The sequence below is a fragment of the Myripristis murdjan genome, chromosome 7 (assembly GCF_902150065.1).
Source record: "Myripristis murdjan chromosome 7, fMyrMur1.1, whole genome shotgun sequence".
Lineage (NCBI taxonomy): Eukaryota > Metazoa > Chordata > Actinopteri > Holocentriformes > Holocentridae > Myripristis > Myripristis murdjan.
The window spans coordinates 377,482-395,094 of NC_043986.1; the positions used below are offsets into that span (position 1 = coordinate 377,482).

Below are 17,613 nucleotides of genomic sequence, written 5' to 3' on the forward strand. Positions count from 1 at the left end.
TGCTTCAGATGTTCCTCCACAGCCTCTTCTTCTTCTTCTTCTTCTTCTCTTTGGTCTCTACCTGCTGGTGTTCTGTGTTGCTAACCTTTTCCCCTCTGAATGTATGTGTGTGTGTGTGTGTGTGTGTGTGTGTTGCTGCATGGTCTGCCTGTAGGCTGGCAGCCCGGGCTCTGTCTCCCTGCTGTCCTCAGTCCAGCTCCCCCTGCTGGCCCTGCTCACTCCTGCACCTTCCACAGCCATTAGCTTTGCTGCATTGATGCATTAATGCACCTTATTGTCTCCTCGCTTTATGAAGTCCTGGAGCCTAAATAATGTCCACACACACACACACACACACACACACACACACACACACACACACACACACACACACACACACACACACACACACACACACACACACACACACACACACAGACCACACCCACACACACCCAGTGTCTTCAGTTTTAGGAAACCTGTGGAACACCTGGCCAGGGGCTGCAGGTGAGAAAAGCCTCTGACACACTTACAGTCATGTGTTTATTAATGTGCACCGTCCAAAATGAAATACAACTCATCAGGTATAGAGCGTTAAACATGTTAATGTGACTTGGAGGTCAACAGGTGAAGGGAGGGGCCCAAAAGGAGAGGGGCTCCAGTCACAGCTCTGCAGTGAGCAATGTGCTGTCATTCTCACGTCTGTTTATTAGAGAAATACAAAAAAAAAAAAAAATCAATGAGTGGAGGAGGAGGTTTAAATGACACTTTTGCACAACATTAAGATTTGAATATACAAACATTATTCAATCAATCGATTAACAATTATCCACCAAGATGCCTGATACAATAAAAACAAACAAACAAACAAACAAACAAACAAACATCAACCATAAACCACAAATCAGCCAAACATGTTCTAAACTCTTTCAGGTCAGAGTTTGTTTCTGACAAACTGGCAGCACAACAGAAGAACCAGATGACCACAAATGAAACGCAGGGAGGAGCGGCTCAGTGAAGGTGGAGCTGAAGGTGTGCAGGAGTGTCAGTCTGTCAGAAGAGACTCTGTAGAAGGACAGAGTCCCAGCAGAGCAGTCCAGATCCACTGCTACTCTGTCAGATCCACGGGGACGGACAGAGAGTCTGGTGGACTCACGGTTGTGTCTGACAGAGTAGCTGCCATCAGAGCACATCAGACTCCAGGACTGTTTATTGTATCCAAGCACAGAGTCATCACCACTTCTTGTGATTCCTCTGTAAGTCACTGCTATATCAACCCCTCCTCTCCACTGGACCTCCCAGTAACATCGCCCAGTCAGACCTTCTCTACACAGAACCTGAGGCTGTTTAAATCTGTCTGGATGATCAGGATACGGCTGCTGCTTTCTCTCCATCGTCACCTTCCTGTTGTCCTCAGACAGACGGAGTCTTCTGTTCACTGTGTTTGGATCCAGTGTGAGATCACAGGCATCTGATGGGGAGAAGACACACAACACACCTCAGAAAGCCTCATTCACTCACACTCTCTTGGCTCTTATGAGGTTATTATAGTTTGGCATTTTTCATTAGTTTTTATTTTTCATGTCATTTTACACTTTGTGTTTTCAATTTGAGTTTGGTTTGAATTCATTTTTAAAGAGGATTTGCTTGTTTAGTTTATTGGTTTTAATGTTCATTTTTTGTTGAGTTTGTGAAGCAGATTTCATATCCACCCAAAATACCAGAGAAAAACAAATACATATCAAAAATTAAACAAATGACACCTTTTTTTTCTCCTTTTTCTCCTTCAGGTTTTTTTCTCTTACATCTCCCTCTCTTTTTCTCTACCCCTCTCTGTCCTTGCCTGCCCCCTACCCTAATCATACACCCCCCCTTAAACACACACACACACACACACACATGCACACACGCACACACACACACACACACACGCACACACACACACACACACACACACACGCACACGCACACGCACACACGCACACACGCACACACACACGCACACACACACACACACACACACACACACACACACACACACACCAAAAGTAAACTACAATTGATTTGCTTCCTTAATTTTTCTTCTTCTTCTTCTTCTTATTTTCTGTGTTGTTTTGTTGGAGTTCCTGTCTGCTTCTTTCTTTCTCTCCACATCTGTTCAGTCCTGTCTTCTCCTTCTCTAATATGTTTTCTAATGTTGTCACTCTCTGCACTCGGCTTGTTCACCTTTCTTTCACTAATAAAGGAAAAAAAAAAATACCAGGCTTATGTATGAGATAAATCGACAGAGGAAAACTCAATTTTCTCTGTAATTTTAAAGTTGTTTTTTTGTCCTTGTAGCTTTGACTGGACTCAGCAGAGAGTCCTACCCCTACCCCTCTTTTTCGAGTGCCCCTTGCCCCTTCCAACACAGTTACAAGGGGTAGGGGTTGAAATGCTCCCCTATGAAATGGGACAACCCTTCATCCCCGGAAACGTCATCATTAGTCATCAGTGACGTTGTAAACAGACGCGATGATTTTTTTTTTTGCCGGTAAATCTCAATCTCAAACTGACGTCTTCAGCTGTGGTAATCTGTCTTGCGTGGGCTGTTGGCATCTTTTGGCAGTTGTCAACAGCGAATCGGAAGAATGTAAGGAGATGTCTCCGCTGGGCGTCGTGCCTCAGAACGCCCCTCAGCCGTTGTAAAATCACTGTAACCCACGGCTCCTCGGGGCTTATTGTTTAATTCGACGCCTGGGAGTGCCGGTGAATCAGCTTGAGGTATGAATGATAGACCATAAACACGTTTTGTTGTAGTTAGCCCAACGTTAGCCACACACCATGCTAGCCAGCTGAGGCCTGTATCACGAAGCCTGTATCACGAGGCCTGTATCATGAAACCTTTGAACTCACTGCACAGGTGTGTTGTGTGTGGGACAGGTAGGCTATAGTTGAATTCCCCCAGGTGTAACCCCTCAGCTGTCAATCAGGCCTATTCTCTCACACAGGAATAATTTGCCCCCCAAAAATATTTAGAGCTAATTAATTGTGCCATTTTAAATGTCCCTAAAATGTTGTGAAACGCCTCTAAAAATACTTTTGATTATCAAATTTCCTTTAATGATCTCTCGTGTGTTTTCCTCTCCTACAGAGTGTCAGCTGTGTATAGCAGCAGCTGTTAGCCTGAAGCTGCTTCACATTACATCACAGCCTCTCTCTCACAGAGAGTAGTCGGCAAAATGTAACGGGTTTGATCGGTCAAGGAAAATCCTTTCACGCTGTAATGCTCTCCGGGATCCTCAGTGATTGGACAGGCCACGGTTTGGCAAACAGCTGATTGGCCAGGGGGCAGTGCTTTATGTAGGATTCAAGCTAGCCTGCCCCGGAGCAGGCTAGCTTTCAGGATAGGATTAGGACAGGTTTTCTATCCCGATCAGAGGTGAACCAGCTTTGTGATACAGAAAATCCGGAGTTGAGCCTGAAGTGATCTCACTAACCCCTTAATCCTGCTTCGTGATACAGGCCTCTGGTGTAGTGGTGTAATGTCAAACAAACAATCGCTGACTTTATTGATTTTTGTGTTAATTGTGTCAGAAGTGTGGGAGATTTCTTGTAGCACTCGCTTTGGAGTGTGCCTCTGAAAAAACTCCGTTTGGAGGGCTATAGCCCGAGCACTCCACCCTCCCCCTCCGCCTCAACAAGAATTGGGACATCCCTACCCCTATGGGTGAACGCGCAAAACGGAGGGGTTAGGTTAGGGTTAGATGGAACACGATATCTCACACCAACTTCATCTCCAATTTCGGTAGTACAAGCGGCATAGTTGTGAGTTTTCGAGTTAAAAGGCACTGGCCCTCGTACGTTACTGGACATGCCAAAGCCCTGAAGAACACCATGCGTGGACCGAGTTAAGGAGATAGTGTGAGCCCACATGGCAGCTCCGATTCCCTGGACTGGGCTTCAGAAACTGTCAGGCTATGGTCTGCCCATGGGCTCACCTCCGACCCTCCAGTCACTTACATGTTGCAACAAATTGGGGGCCTAATCCTGTTGCTAAGTCTACGTTTCGCTTTCTGGGGTCGGTGGGGGGATAGGACCTGTACTAAAAGGTCCCCTTTCCCTCCCAAATTCCCCAACTATCGCGTAGGTCCGATGACTTGGTTAGTTGTTAGGTTTAGAGGGGTTCGACGGGAGGTCTAGTGTCCTCCATGCTATACGCGCAAGGGAGGGGGGTGGGGGGGGGGTTTTGGGGGTGGGGGGGGTTTGGGGGGGGGTTTAGGAAAAGGTTCACTATCAGGGGGGCTAGGGTTAGGAACGGTTAGGTTTAGGTGGTTGTTTTGGGGTTGGTTAAGTTTAGGGAAGGGTTGGGAGTGGCTATAACTGGGAGGAAATTTAAGGTGAGGGGTGGGAGGTTAGGTTTAGGGGAAGGTTAGGTTTAGGTATAGACTAGGTAGGTTAAGTTTAGGTAGAGGTTAGGGTTAGGTATATTTGTAAAGGTTAAGGTTAGGGTTTAGGTGAGGTTAGGTTTAGGTATAATAAGGGGTTTGGTTAAGTTTAGGGAGAGGTTAGGTTTAGGTGTACTTTAAGGGTTAAGTTTAGGTATAATAAGGGGTTTGGTTAAGTTTAGGGAGAGGTTAGGTTTAGGTGTACTTTAAGGGTTAAGTTTAGGTATAATAAGGGGTTTGGTTAAGTTTAGGGAGAGGTTAGGTTTAGGTGTACTTTAAGGGTTAAGTTTAGGTATAATAAGGGGTTTGGTTAAGTTTAGGGAGAGGTTAGGTTTAGGTGTACTCTAAGGGTTAAGAAGGTTAGGTTTAGGTATAGTAAGGGGTTTGGTTAAGTTTAGGGAGAGGTTAGGGTTAGGTATAATTGTAGGGGTTTAAGGTTAGGGTAAGGCAAAATTAGGTTTAGGTGTGGAAGGAGTTTGTTAGGTTTAGGAAGGGGGTTGGGTTGGGTATATCGGGTTGGTGGTTTTTAGGGGGAGAAAAAACTACTCTAAATATATTGTCCTAAGTTCATAAGTTTCATAATTAATTTTTTTTTTTTTTTTTTTTTTTTTTTTGTTGTGTGTGTGGGGGACATTTGTGAGTGTTGCTGACTCCCGGGAATGGGTCTCAGCAACCGCTCCCATATGTCCCGTTGTTTTTGTTTTGTCCTGTCGTACCCCATTTGTTTGACTCCCGGGAATGGGTCTCAGTGATTGTTAACTCCTGTCTAGCTGGTTTTAGTTGAGAATAGTTACCTGTCCTTCCTGTGCCCGACTCCCTATCCTGGGTCTCAGGCACCTGAAGGCGTTTTATATTTTATATCTAATGTTGGATATTAATTCTTAATCTAACTCCTAGAGTTATGTCTTAGGTTTCTAAAGGTAATTTGTTTTTTGGTCTTATTTTAGTGCTGCTATTAGTTTTGGCAGAATGTTGTTTATTGGGCGCTTGGTTTTTCCGTCATATCCGTTTTTTAATTCCTAAATTTCGGGTTGACTATGGAACATTTCATCAGTAGTGTCACCACAGAATCATCGAGGGTTTCGGCCGTTTACACACTAGACCCTCTCCTCCGTGGAGGCCAGCTGGGGTGATCAAATCCCAGCTAATGTTCCAGGCTATTTTTGAAAATTTACTTTAGAATTTCTTGCCAATGTTGGGCTATCCTTTGCGCCGTGCTGGGTGTCCAGTGGACTTTGTCTGCCTCTGTCTGAAACTGTTTTTTTGAGAGGGATGACATGCGGGTACTTTTGGATTTCAGAGTTAATTTTCTGGAGCATGTCCCTCTCCTGGGTGCTAAGTCTATCGCTGTAGTGCCGGTATTTAATGTACTTTTTTCAAATTCTTGCTAAGGGTTTTAAACTCTGCTGTTGCCATTTTAGTTCTGGGTTATTTTAGGTTTTTAATTCCTGATTTAAGTTCTAGTTGTTAGTATTAAGATCTATGTTCTAGGTTTTAATGTTAAAAAGGTTTTTAGAATTAAAAATTCCTAACTGGGGAGCGGAAAAGCAATGTCTGTGGTCCCGATGCAACCTCGCTAGTCCTCTGAGTTTGGACTAGAGGTTGTTGATTTGGGGGAGGTGATCGGTTGAAGAAGCCCAATTGGTTAGGGGGTAGGTCAGGTTCACCGTGTGTGGTGTAGTATGGTCTGTGGTGTGTGTTGGAGCTATTCTCCTGGTAGAAGACTGGGTGACAATTAAGGCCTCTAACACCCTGAGACCACCCGTCCTGCGTGCTGTCTCCAAGTGAGACCCAGGGGGGTTGTATACTTACTGAGAATAGTGCAGGTAAGACTCTTGTTATCACCGTTAGGTATTCCCGAGTCTTGCCCAGAGCTATTCTGCGGGTTCTCCGTTGATCAGTCCTGCTCCTTGTGTGGTGGTTGTGCTGGAAAGGAGTAGGCAAGGAAAGGAAAACGCTTTTATTGTAGCAATTAAAATTGCTGTTGTTTTTAGAAGTGCAGGTCGAAGGTCTGGAAGAAGTCTAGAGGCTGCTTCCGCTGCTGTTTCTTCTGCTTCTTCCGCTGCTGCTTCCGCTGCTGCTTCTTCTGCTGCTGTTTCTTCTGCTGCCTCTTGAGGTCTGGAAGTTTTCTGTTCTTCAGGTGAAGAGTGTTTTGGGTTGGGTTTCCCAGTGGGAAGTGGTTTTTTGCTCCACGTACCTGGGTCCGGGTGTCCCTATGTTCCTGTTAATTGCCCCTTGTGGGCGTGGCTGTGAATGGTTCTGTCGTTGGGGATTGAGGTACCTCACTGACGGTTTTCTCTAGGGTACAGTTTTTGTTTTCTTAGATTCTTTTCTCCCATTGGGACAGGGGTTTCTTTTAATTTTTATATTGTCTTTTATTCTTATTTTTGTTGGGGGGGGGGGGTTTGTTTGTTTTGGCTTGGTTGGTTTCTTACCTGTAATTCAACAGAGGGATGGATTTTAACTGGGTCTCTAGTTTGAATCCTGTTTGTTAAAAACAGTAATAATTTTTAGATACCCCTAGGGGAAATTTTCCCTTGTTAGGGTCCAGGTTCTTCCTGTTATTCCCTAATCCCATGGTATAGTGGATGTCCACCCAGGGACTAGGCTCAGCAGCTAGTCAGCTGCTTTACTAGTTCCCCCCAGAGACCAGATCATCTCACTCTTCCTGGCAGAGTTTATTTCCCCAGGGAGGTATTATTCTTATACTATGGGTTTTTTTAGAAATAGTTATTTCTTAGGCTTGGCCCTACCTTCTATGTTGGGGTGAACTGTATAGTGTATCTTTTGTGTTTTCAAATGGATCTATAGTGGTGGTAGTTGGGGGTGGGGGGCGGGGAACCAGGTTTTCTCAACTATTTTCCCAGAATACACCTGGGTTGGTACTTTCCCTTTCGTGTTGTCACCGTTATGAAGAGTGTTGTTCCCTTTTCAGGGGCTTTCCCCCAGGGGGTCTGGTTGGGCAACATTTGGGCTTCTGCACTGGCTCTGCCCAGAGAGGAGTTATACCTCTGTTTATGAATAATTCGACAGAGGGATGGATTTTAACTGGGTCTCTAGTTCAAATCCTGTTTTGTTAAAACAGTATGTTAAAACAGAATTATTCCTCTGTCGGGGAATAACTTGACAGAGGGATGGATTTTAACTGGGTCTCTAGTTTAAGTCCTATTTGTTAAAACAGTTTGTTAAAACAGAGTTATTCCTCTGTCGAGGAATAACTCGACAGAGGGATGGATTTAACTGGGTCTCTAGTTTAAATCCTGTTTGTTAAAAAAAATAAATAAATAAATAAAAATATAAATAATTATAATTTTTATTTTTATTTTTTGATACCCTTAGGGGAAATTTTCCCTTGTTAAGGGTTAGGGTTAGGGTTAGGGGTGAAATGGGATTGGCCCATAGTTTCAGCTCACTCACATTTGTGTGTGTGTGTGTGTGTGTGTGTGTGTGTACTCACATCCTCTCAGGCTGTCAGCTGGAATCCAGTCTTTTACATGTTCCAGCCTGTAGGGATGAACACAAAACCATCATCCTCTTCATCATCATCATCATCACCTGCAGGTCACATGACCCCAACACACTGTGGCTGCTCTGATTGGCTGATCTCTCTCTGTCTGTCTGTCCAGTCCTGAGGCCACTGAGCACTTTGGACATTTCCCAGGAAATGCTGCCTGCACTGACTGTGTCCAGCACAAGAACCAAGCAACCAAGCTGCTCCGCCTGGACTGACTCCACCCCTCTGGGACTGACTCCACCCCTCTACTGACCTCAGAGGACTGACTCCACCCCTCTGCTGACCTGAGAAGACTGACTCCACCCCTCTACTGACCTCAGAGGACTGACTCCACCCCTCTACTGACCTGAGAGGACTGACTCCACCCCTCTAGGACTGACTCCACCCCTCTCCTAACCTCAGAGGACTGACTCCACCCCTCTAGGACTGACTCCACCCCTCTACTGACCTGAGAGGACTGACTCCACCCCTCTCCTAACCTCAGAGGACTGACTCCACCCCTCTAGGACTGACTCCACCCCTCTACTGACCTGAGAGGACTAACTCCACCCCTCTACTGACCTGAGAGGACTGACTCCACCCCTCTACTGACCTGAGAGGACTGACTCCACCCCTCTACTGACCTGAGAGGACTGACTCCACCCCTCTGCTGACCTCAGAGGACTGACTCCACCCCTCTGCTGACCTCAGAGGACTGACTCCACCCCTCTACTGACCTGAGAGTCTTCAGGCTGCAGTTTGGACTCTCCAGTCCAGCAGACAGCAGCTCCACTCCTGAATCCTCCAGACAGTTCTCACTCAGGTCCAGCTCTGTCAGATGGGGGTTGGACTTCAGAGCCGAGGCCAGAGAAGCACAGCAGCTCTCTGTCAACCAGCAGTAACTCAGTCTGAATAAAGAATAAAAAATAAACTCTAAGACATGCAGAGTGCAGATCTGTGTCAGGCCTCCCTCACAGAGCTGCGTCTGATTGGCTGCTTGTCTCTGAAGAGCAGCAGCCTGACAGCTGAAGCTCAAACCACTTCCTGTCTTTTAGGAATGGAATGAGTCTTGTGCTGCATCTTCATGCAAGCATGGGCTCAACATTTTCCTCCAATCAGGGCGCAGCATAACAGAGTCAACACCGGTTAAAGGGGATTCAAACTTCCTGTCAGTCATAACATTTCCATAATTCGTCACCCCTCAGTGAACTGGCTCCTTGTGCTCTGAGAGCTTTTTCTACTTCAGTATCTAGTTATCATTATGGATTTGCCATGTTTTCTAGCAGCCTGCTCACACTGATACAGGTATTCATTTGTAAGAAAGTGAAAATACTAAACAATAATAGGCTAATTATTCCTAAATAAATGGATATGTTGTTATTGTAAAGTCTGCTCCCCACAGTGTCTGCCTAAAAACATTCTGGCCTTTGGACAAATAGAGTTGATGATCCCTGATGTTAGGGCTGCACAATTAATCGAATTTTAATCGTGATCACGATTTTGGCTGCCACGATTAAATGAGCCTGATCGTCGGCGATTTAAAATGCGGGCTCTGCTGCATATCTAATCAAGCACTTTCTCAGCCAGTAGTCAGCCAACCACCAGGGGGCGAACGCATGGTTAGGGCTTCATTAAGCTGCTTAAATAACAAGTGGCGCACCCTGCAGCGGCAGCCTCAAGTTACTTGGTGGACTGAGAGCGAGTCATGTCGGGAGGAGAAGGTAGGCTACGGCAGTTCCTGCAACAAGTCCCCGTCAGAGAGGCTCCTCAGGGCCTGCTCACATAGGGCCATTTGCTGCGTATCGTACTAAAGCAAAAATGCCCCCCTCCCCAGTCCCCGGCTGGCCTGCACTCACATTACCTAAAGCCCAGACGCACCCAAGCGCGATTGCCCCTGGTATACACGTCATCACGTTGAAATACAACAACAGGCATGGTCCGACGTCATCATGAATCAATATAGTTCAAATACATTCATTATGTCTTCCTTTAACTAAAAGACGATTTTGTTTCTTTTAATCAGACACGAGTTAAGGGATGTTTATTTACCTTGACAGTTTGGGAGGTAACTTCCTCCTTCAGAAAGCGTCCAACCGACAGCCGGAGCGGCAAGTCAGCTGGCTGCTACATTCAACCGGGTGGCGGCGCAGACAGCGCGGTGCTGCGGCCAGCCCACCTGATGCTGGCTGGTGCTGCGGCCGGCACCGCGCCCACCCGGTCAGGTCTGCCGGATCTGACAGGTGCGCGGCGCACACAGACTGCCATATATACCTTTCATCATAAATCAACTTTTGTTTATACGCGGTTGCAGCAGCACAACGGACAGCGAGACAGACAACATGGTTGATTATTGGTTGCACAACGCGGCGCTGCGCGCATTAAGCGATTTTGCGGAGGCAGGAGGAAAGTTGCATGATTTACGTTGTATCTACGTTCGCGCGCTGCGTGCGTGACCGTGCATGTGCTCGTGCATGAACGCCCGTATCGTGCTGGAGCACACCCCCTCCAACCGTGCCAGAGTGGGGCAGGTGTACTGTATTCAAGCACGGAACGGAGCGATCACACTAGTCAAATAATTTTATTATTTTTTTATTATTATTAAGCATTTAGTCTTATTTAAAGTTTCATTTTGCATTGAAAACTGTTCATGTATTGTTTGTTTAAAAGTAGTGCAATAAAAATACAGATGCTTTCCCTAACATGATGAATAATCGTGATGAATAATCGTGATCACAATATTGATCAAAGTAATCGTGATTATCATTTTGGCCATAATCGTGCAGCCCTACCTGATGTGTTTGATTTTCTTCCTCACATCACAGCAGAGATCTGGAGCCGACGGCTCACCTGGGGCCTCATGTAAAGGGTGTGTACACACAAAAACGTGGCGTACGTCCTTTTCCACGGCAAAGTTCAGATGTATCAAGAGTGAAATGAGCGTGGAAATGTGCGGTGCCTCACGCCAACTTCATAGCTGGTGTACGCACGTTTCTACAGCTATCGGTCCTTTGGCGACACTTAGAGGTGATGCTGGGAAACTGTTGATAATGTGAAAACAATTAGTCTCAGACACATAAACAATTAAAACTGATGAACAATGAACACACCCACGTGTCTGGGATTAGATATAAAAGCATGCACAAAGTGAAAATACCGTTAACAACAATGGCTGCTTTAGCAGCATTAGAAGACATTGCTGGTGTTCCTAATGTAATCAGAGCTATTGACTGCACACACACACACACACACACACACACACATTGCTATAAAAGCACCATCACAGGTAAATCAAGATCAAGATCAAGATCAAGATACTTTATTAATCCATAAAGGAAATTGATGTGTCACAGCAGCAGCGTTCACACAAACACACACACACACACACACACATAAACAACAGCAACCCATAAAATATACAATTCATTAAATAAAACGGATTTAAATAATTAAAGACCCTCTACTTGAGGTAGAACAACTTATTGGTCATTAAAAAGCCTTATGGCCGCGGGCAGAAAAGACCTTCTGTACCTCTCTGTCTTGCATCTCGGCAGGATCAGCCTGTCACTGTGCGTGCTTTTCCTAAAAACCTCAAGTGCATGGAGTGGGTGACTATCGTTGCTCATTATGGAATTTATCTTTCTGAGCATCCTCACTCCAGCTACCTGCTCAACTCCTTCCAGAGTGATGCCAATGATGTTCCCTGCTTTCCTAATCGGCTTATTTAGTCTGTTTCTATCAGCTGTACATGCACTCTCCCACCAACACACCACACCAAAATACACAGCACTGGCCACAACAGAGTTAAAAAAAGGAGCACAGCAGCGGTTTACAGATGTTAAAAGAGCGTAGTCTTCTCAAAAAGTACAGTCTGCTCTGGCCTTTTTGGAAAATGGCTTCCATGTGATTAATCCAGTTCAACTTGTTGTCCAATTGCAGTCCCAGGTATTTGTAGCAGGGGACCTGTTCGACCTTGGTCCCCTGTATGAGGACAGGTTCCTGTTGTGGCCTTTTTTTCCTGAAATCCAGGACCATTTCTCTGGTCTTAGTGATGTTCAACAGGAGATGGTTATTTTGGCTCCAATCAACAAATTCACTGATTGTGTGCCTATATTCCTCCTCATCTCCACCTCTGATACAGCCCACAACAGCCAAGTCATCAGAGAATTTTTTTTTTTTTTTTTTTTTTTTTTTTTTTATGTCAACAGGAAGCATTTCTTAATCGATCAATATTCAGATCATATGTGATGCGCAAATGCAGTTAACCAACATTGTGGAGAGGTGGCCTGGTTCAACGCACGATTCATCCATTCTGAGGGAGCAGACTACAAACTGGCTCTGTGTGTGATGGGTGGCGTCTTGGTGAGTAAATAATTTATTTGTTTAATTGTCCCAATATTAATCCCTCTCATGTGCATTGAGCATGTGCGCCCCCAAATATGATCCTGTCTTCACAGCATCAGTACCACAGCTCCAGAGCTTTCTGACCGGCCCCTGATTGTCTCTGCGTGTAAAGTATTCATGTCAATAAAGCTGTGCATCGGGCGACCTGGTGGCTCACCAGCCAAGAGCGCACACCATGCACCAGGCCTCAGTCCCGATCGCAGCGACCGGGGCTCGAATCTGACCTCAGGTCCTTTGCTGCATGCCATCCCCTCTCTCTCCCCTGTCTATCTCTACTGTGACTATCAAATAAAGCCGAAATGCCAAAATAAATAAGTAAACCTGTGCGTAAAGTGTAAAATGTCTTAATCAGCCTCATCTTCTCCCCAGCGTACTTCTGCATTCATTTACAGCGCATCCACAAAGTATTCACAGCGCTTCACTTTTTCCACATTTTGTTATGTTACAGCCTTATTCCAAAATGGATTAAATTCATTTTTTTCCTCAGAATTCTACACACAACACCCCATAATGAAAAAAGTTATTTTTTATTTTTGCAAATTTGTTAAAAATAAAAAACTAAGAAATCACATGTATTCAGTCTTTGCCATGAAGCTCAAAAATGAGCTCAGGTGCATCCTGTTTCCACTGATCATCCTTGAGATGTTTCTGCAGCTTAACTGGAGTCCACCTGTGGTCAATTCAGTTGATTGGACATGATTTGGAAAGGCACATGCCTGTCTAAGGTCCCACAGCTGATGGTGCATGTCAGAACACAAACCAAGCATGAAGTCAAAGGAATTGTCTGTAGACCTCTGAGACAGGATTGTCTCTAGGCACAAATCTGGGGAAAGGTACAAAAAAAATTCTGCTGCTTTGAAGGTCCAAGTGAGCACAGTGGCCTCCATCATCCATAAGTGGAAGAAGTTCGGAACCACCAGGACTCTTCCTAGAGCTGGCCAGCCATCTAAACCGAGCGATCGGGGGAGATGGGCCTTACCCAGGGAGGTGACCAAGACCCCGATGGTCACTCTGTCAGAGCTCCAGAGTTCCTCTGTGGAGAGAGGAGAATCTTCCAGAAGGACAACCATCTCTGCAGCACTCCACCAATCAGGCCTGTATGGTAGAGTGGCCAGACGGAAGCCACTCCTTAATAAAAGGCACATGGCAGCCCACCTGGAGTTTGCCAAAAGGCACCTGAAGGACTCTCAGACCATGAGAAACAAAATTTTCTGGTCTGATGAGACAAAGCTTGAACTCTTTGGTGTGAATGCCAGGCGTCAGGTTTGGAGGAAACCAGGCACCGCTCATCACCAGGCCAACACCATCCCTACAGTGAAGCATGGTGGTGGCAGCATCAGGCTGTGGGATGTTTTTCAGTGGCAGGAACTGGGAGACTACTCAGGATAGAGGGAAAGATGAATGCAACAATGTACAGAGATATCCTGGATGAAAACCTGCTCCAGAGCGCTCTTGACCTCAGACTGGGGCGGCGGTTCATCTTTCAGCAGGACAACAACCCTAAGCACACAGCCAAGATATCAAAGGAGTGGCTTCAGGACAACTCTGTGAATGTCCCTGAGTGGCCCAGCCAGAGCCCAGACTTGAATCCGATTGAAAATTTCTGGAGAGATCTGAAAATGGCTGTGCACCAACGCTTCCAATCCAACCTGATGGAGCTTGAGAGGTGCTGCAAAGAGGAATGGGCCAAACTGCCCAAAGATAGGTGTGCCAAGCTTGTGGCATCATATTCAAAAAGACTTGAGGCTGTAATTGCTGCCAAAGGGGCATCAAAGTACTGAGCAAAGGCTGTGAATACTTAGTACATGTGATTTCTCAGTTTTTTTATTTTTAATAAATTTGCAAAAATTAAAAAAAAAAAAAAAAATTCACATTGTCATTATGGGGTGTTGTGTGTAGAATTTTGAGGAAAAAAAATGAATTGAATCCATTTCGGAATAAGGCTGTAACATAACAAAATGTGGAAAAAGTAAAGCGCTGTGAACACTTTGTGGATACACTGTACATGAGGCCCCAGCTCTTTTTGATAGAAGTCATGTGGCTCTTGACAGAAACCGTGTTTCAAACACACAAACACACTCAAATCTAAATGAAGAATAAGGTTTCTCTCCCTGTCTCTCTCTCTCTCTCTCTCTCTCTCTCTCTCTCTCTCCTGACACATGAGATGGCTGTTAGTTACTTGTCAAACCTCACAAAGCACGCATGCATCCATGATACAGAACCTGACCAACCATCCTCACAAAAACTAAAAGAACCAGCAGCCCTGACTTTAAAAAAGCACAACATAAACTTCACAGCAATATCAGCCTTGTAGACATTTAGTGCTACTATATGATTCAAACAATATCCATATACTTATGTCATCATTAAAAAGTGCAGTCTGACCTGAGAGTCTCCAGTCTGCAGTTTGGACTCTCCAGTCCAGCAGACAGCAGCTCCACTCCTGAATCCTGCAGCTGGTTCTCACTCAGGTCCAGCTCTGTCAGATGGGGGTTGGACTTCAGAGCCGAGGCCAGAGAAGCACAGCAGCTCTTTGACAACCCGCAGCGCCTCAGTCTGAATAAAGAATAAAATATTTGTTTGTTGTTTGTTTATTTATTATCCACTACTCAGCACCTTACTTGTTTTGATTTTTTACTGATATGAACATGATATTCGGAGGATGACCTGGCCTGCTCAGAGTCCAGATGCAAACATTATTGAAAATATCTGGAATGATATGTCTAAAGTGGTGGCAAATGATCGTCCTACCTCCAAGCAATCTTTGATCAACTCAGTATTCCGTGCTTGGGCAAACATCAGTCGTGAACACATCAGACAGCTATACGAATCACTGCCTCGCAGAATGACTGCTGTAATCAGGTCACGTGCTTATGCCACAAAGTATTAATATTGGACTTAGAACCGCTGCATTTGACTCTATATACATTCTTCCTGTCTCAGTGTAAATTTGATATCACTTGATGGTAGTAAACATAAGATATGACACCTAACATTGCGTCTGTAACCAATGTATCTGTATAGAAGGGGTGACACTTTCATTGTCAAGTGTGTGTATATACATACATACATACATATGTATATATATATATATATGTGTGTGTGTGTGTGTGTGTGTGTGTGTGTGTGTGTATGTACGTATGTACACACACACAAAATAAAATCTTTCATTCATTCATTCATTCAATATTTAGAGAACTACATATCTTTATTGTATTTCTGACGATGTCAGAAATACAATAAAGATATGTAGTTCTTTGTATAATGTTGTGTTTGTATAATATTGATTTCACATCAGGACTAACCGAGCCTTCCTGCAGTTCCTCACAGCTGGGATCAGTCTCTGTCGTCCCTCATCTGATGTGTTGTACGCCTTCAGGTCCAACTCATCCAGAACCTCCTCTGACATCTGCAGCATGTAGGCCAGAGCTGAGCACTGGATCATAGAAAGTTTCTTCTTTGATCTGTTCTTTGACTTCAGGAACTTTTGGATATCCTGATGTACTGAGAGGTCGTTCATCTCCATCAAACAGTGGAAGATGTTGATGCTTCTGTCAGGAGAGATAACTGTTGCTCGTCTCATCTTCAGATTTTTGATGGCTGTCTGGATGTCTTCTGCTCTGCTCTCTGTCTGACCCAGCAGGCCTCCTAAGCGCCTCTGGTTGGACTCCAGTGAGAGGCCATGAAGGAAACGGACAAAGAGGTCCAAGTGACCATTTTTGCTCTGCAGGGCTTCAGACATGACTGTCTTCAGGAAGATATCCAACGATGGCTCATTGTCAACACCTTTATTCTTGCTTGTTCTCATGACTCTGGCCAGTACCTCTGTGTTCCTGTTGGTGTAGCAGTGGAAGATGTAGACTGCAGTGAGAAACTCCTGAATGCTCAGATGAACAAAGCAGTAGACTTTTCTCTGGAAGAGCACACACTCTGTTTTGAAGATCTCTGTGCACACTCCTGAGTACACCGAGGCCTCTGTGACATCAAGACCACACTCCTCCAGGTCTTCTTGGTAGAACATCAGGTTGCCTTTCTCCAGATGTTCAAACGCCAGCCTGCCCAGCTTCAGAAGAACTTCCCTGTCAGTCTCCATCAGCTCCTGCTGACTCCTGTCATGTCTCTCATCGTACTTGTGCTTCTTCCTCTGTGTCTGAACCAGCAGGAAGTGTGAGTACATGTCAGTCAGGCTCTTGGGCAGCTCTCCTCTCTGGTCTGTAGTCAACATGTGCTCCAGGACTGTAGCAGTGATCCAGCAGAAGACTGGGATGTGGCACATGATGTGGAGGCTCCTGGACGCCTTGATGTGTGAGATGATTCTGCTGCACAGCTCCTCATCACTGGATCTCCTCCTGAAGTACTCCTCCTTCTGGAGGTCAGTGAACCCTCGCACTTCTGTTACCCTGTCGACACATGTAGGAGAGATCTGATTGGCCGCCGCAGGTCTGGAAGTTATCCAGAGGAGAGCCGAGGGAAGCAGATTCCCCTTGATGAGGTTTGTCAGCAGCACATCTACTGATGATGTCTGTGTGACATCAGACACAACCTCATTGTTCTGGAAATCCAATAAAAACCTGCTTTCATCCAGGCCGTCAAAGATGAACACGACTTTACAGACGGCGAGCTTCTCTGCTGTGACCGTCTGTAATGTTGGATGGAAAACACGGAGCAGCTGGAGAAGACTGTAGCGCTCATCTTTGATCAAGTTCAGCTCCCGGAACGAAAGCAGAACCACAAGACTGACATGTTGGTTTTCCAAGCCCTCTGCCCAGTCCAGAGTGAACTTCTGCACTGAGAAGGTTTTTCCAATCCCGGCAACGCCCTGGGTCACAACTACTCTGATGTGTGTGTCTTGGCCAGGTAAGGGTTTGAAGATGTCCTGGCACTTGATTGGAGTGTCATGGAGGGTCTCCATCTTGGATGTTGTCTCCAGCTGCCACACCTCATGTTGGGTATTAACCTCTTCACTCTGTCCCTGTGTGATGTAGAGCTCAGTGTAGATCCTGTTGAGGGGGGTTCCAGTTCCTGCTGCAGCAGTTCCTTCTGTCACAAATTCACATCTCCTCCTCAGACTGATCTTATGCTCGTCTAAAACCTCCTGCAGACCGCCGTCCACTGGGCTGGTTTGACTGGGTGTCTGCAGTCCAGGTCTTGTTCTGGATCTTTTTCCACACTGGGGACAGGCAGAGTCTCCTGATAAACCAGACTGGTCCCAGTCTGAGGTGATGCACCGTCTGCAGAACCAGTGTCCACAGCTGGTGGAGACTGGATCCCTCAGGAGCTCCTGACACAAAGCACAGCAGGACAGCTGCTCCT

At 45.6% G+C, this 17,613-nt stretch overlaps 1 protein-coding gene across 1 annotated transcript; it reads right to left on the reverse strand.

Moving 5' to 3' along the window:
• Positions 1-817: 817 nt before the first annotated feature.
• LOC115362645 (NLR family CARD domain-containing protein 3-like) lies at positions 818-17,398 on the reverse strand (the record flags this gene model as incomplete). Its single annotated transcript, XM_030056654.1, has 6 exons — positions 818-1,450; positions 3,898-3,914; positions 8,369-8,394; positions 8,633-8,807; positions 14,686-14,856; positions 15,606-17,398. Coding segments are annotated over 6 exons (2,724 nt in total), but the record flags the coding sequence as incomplete, so codon positions are not given.
• Between the last annotated feature and the right edge of the window lie 215 nt (positions 17,399-17,613).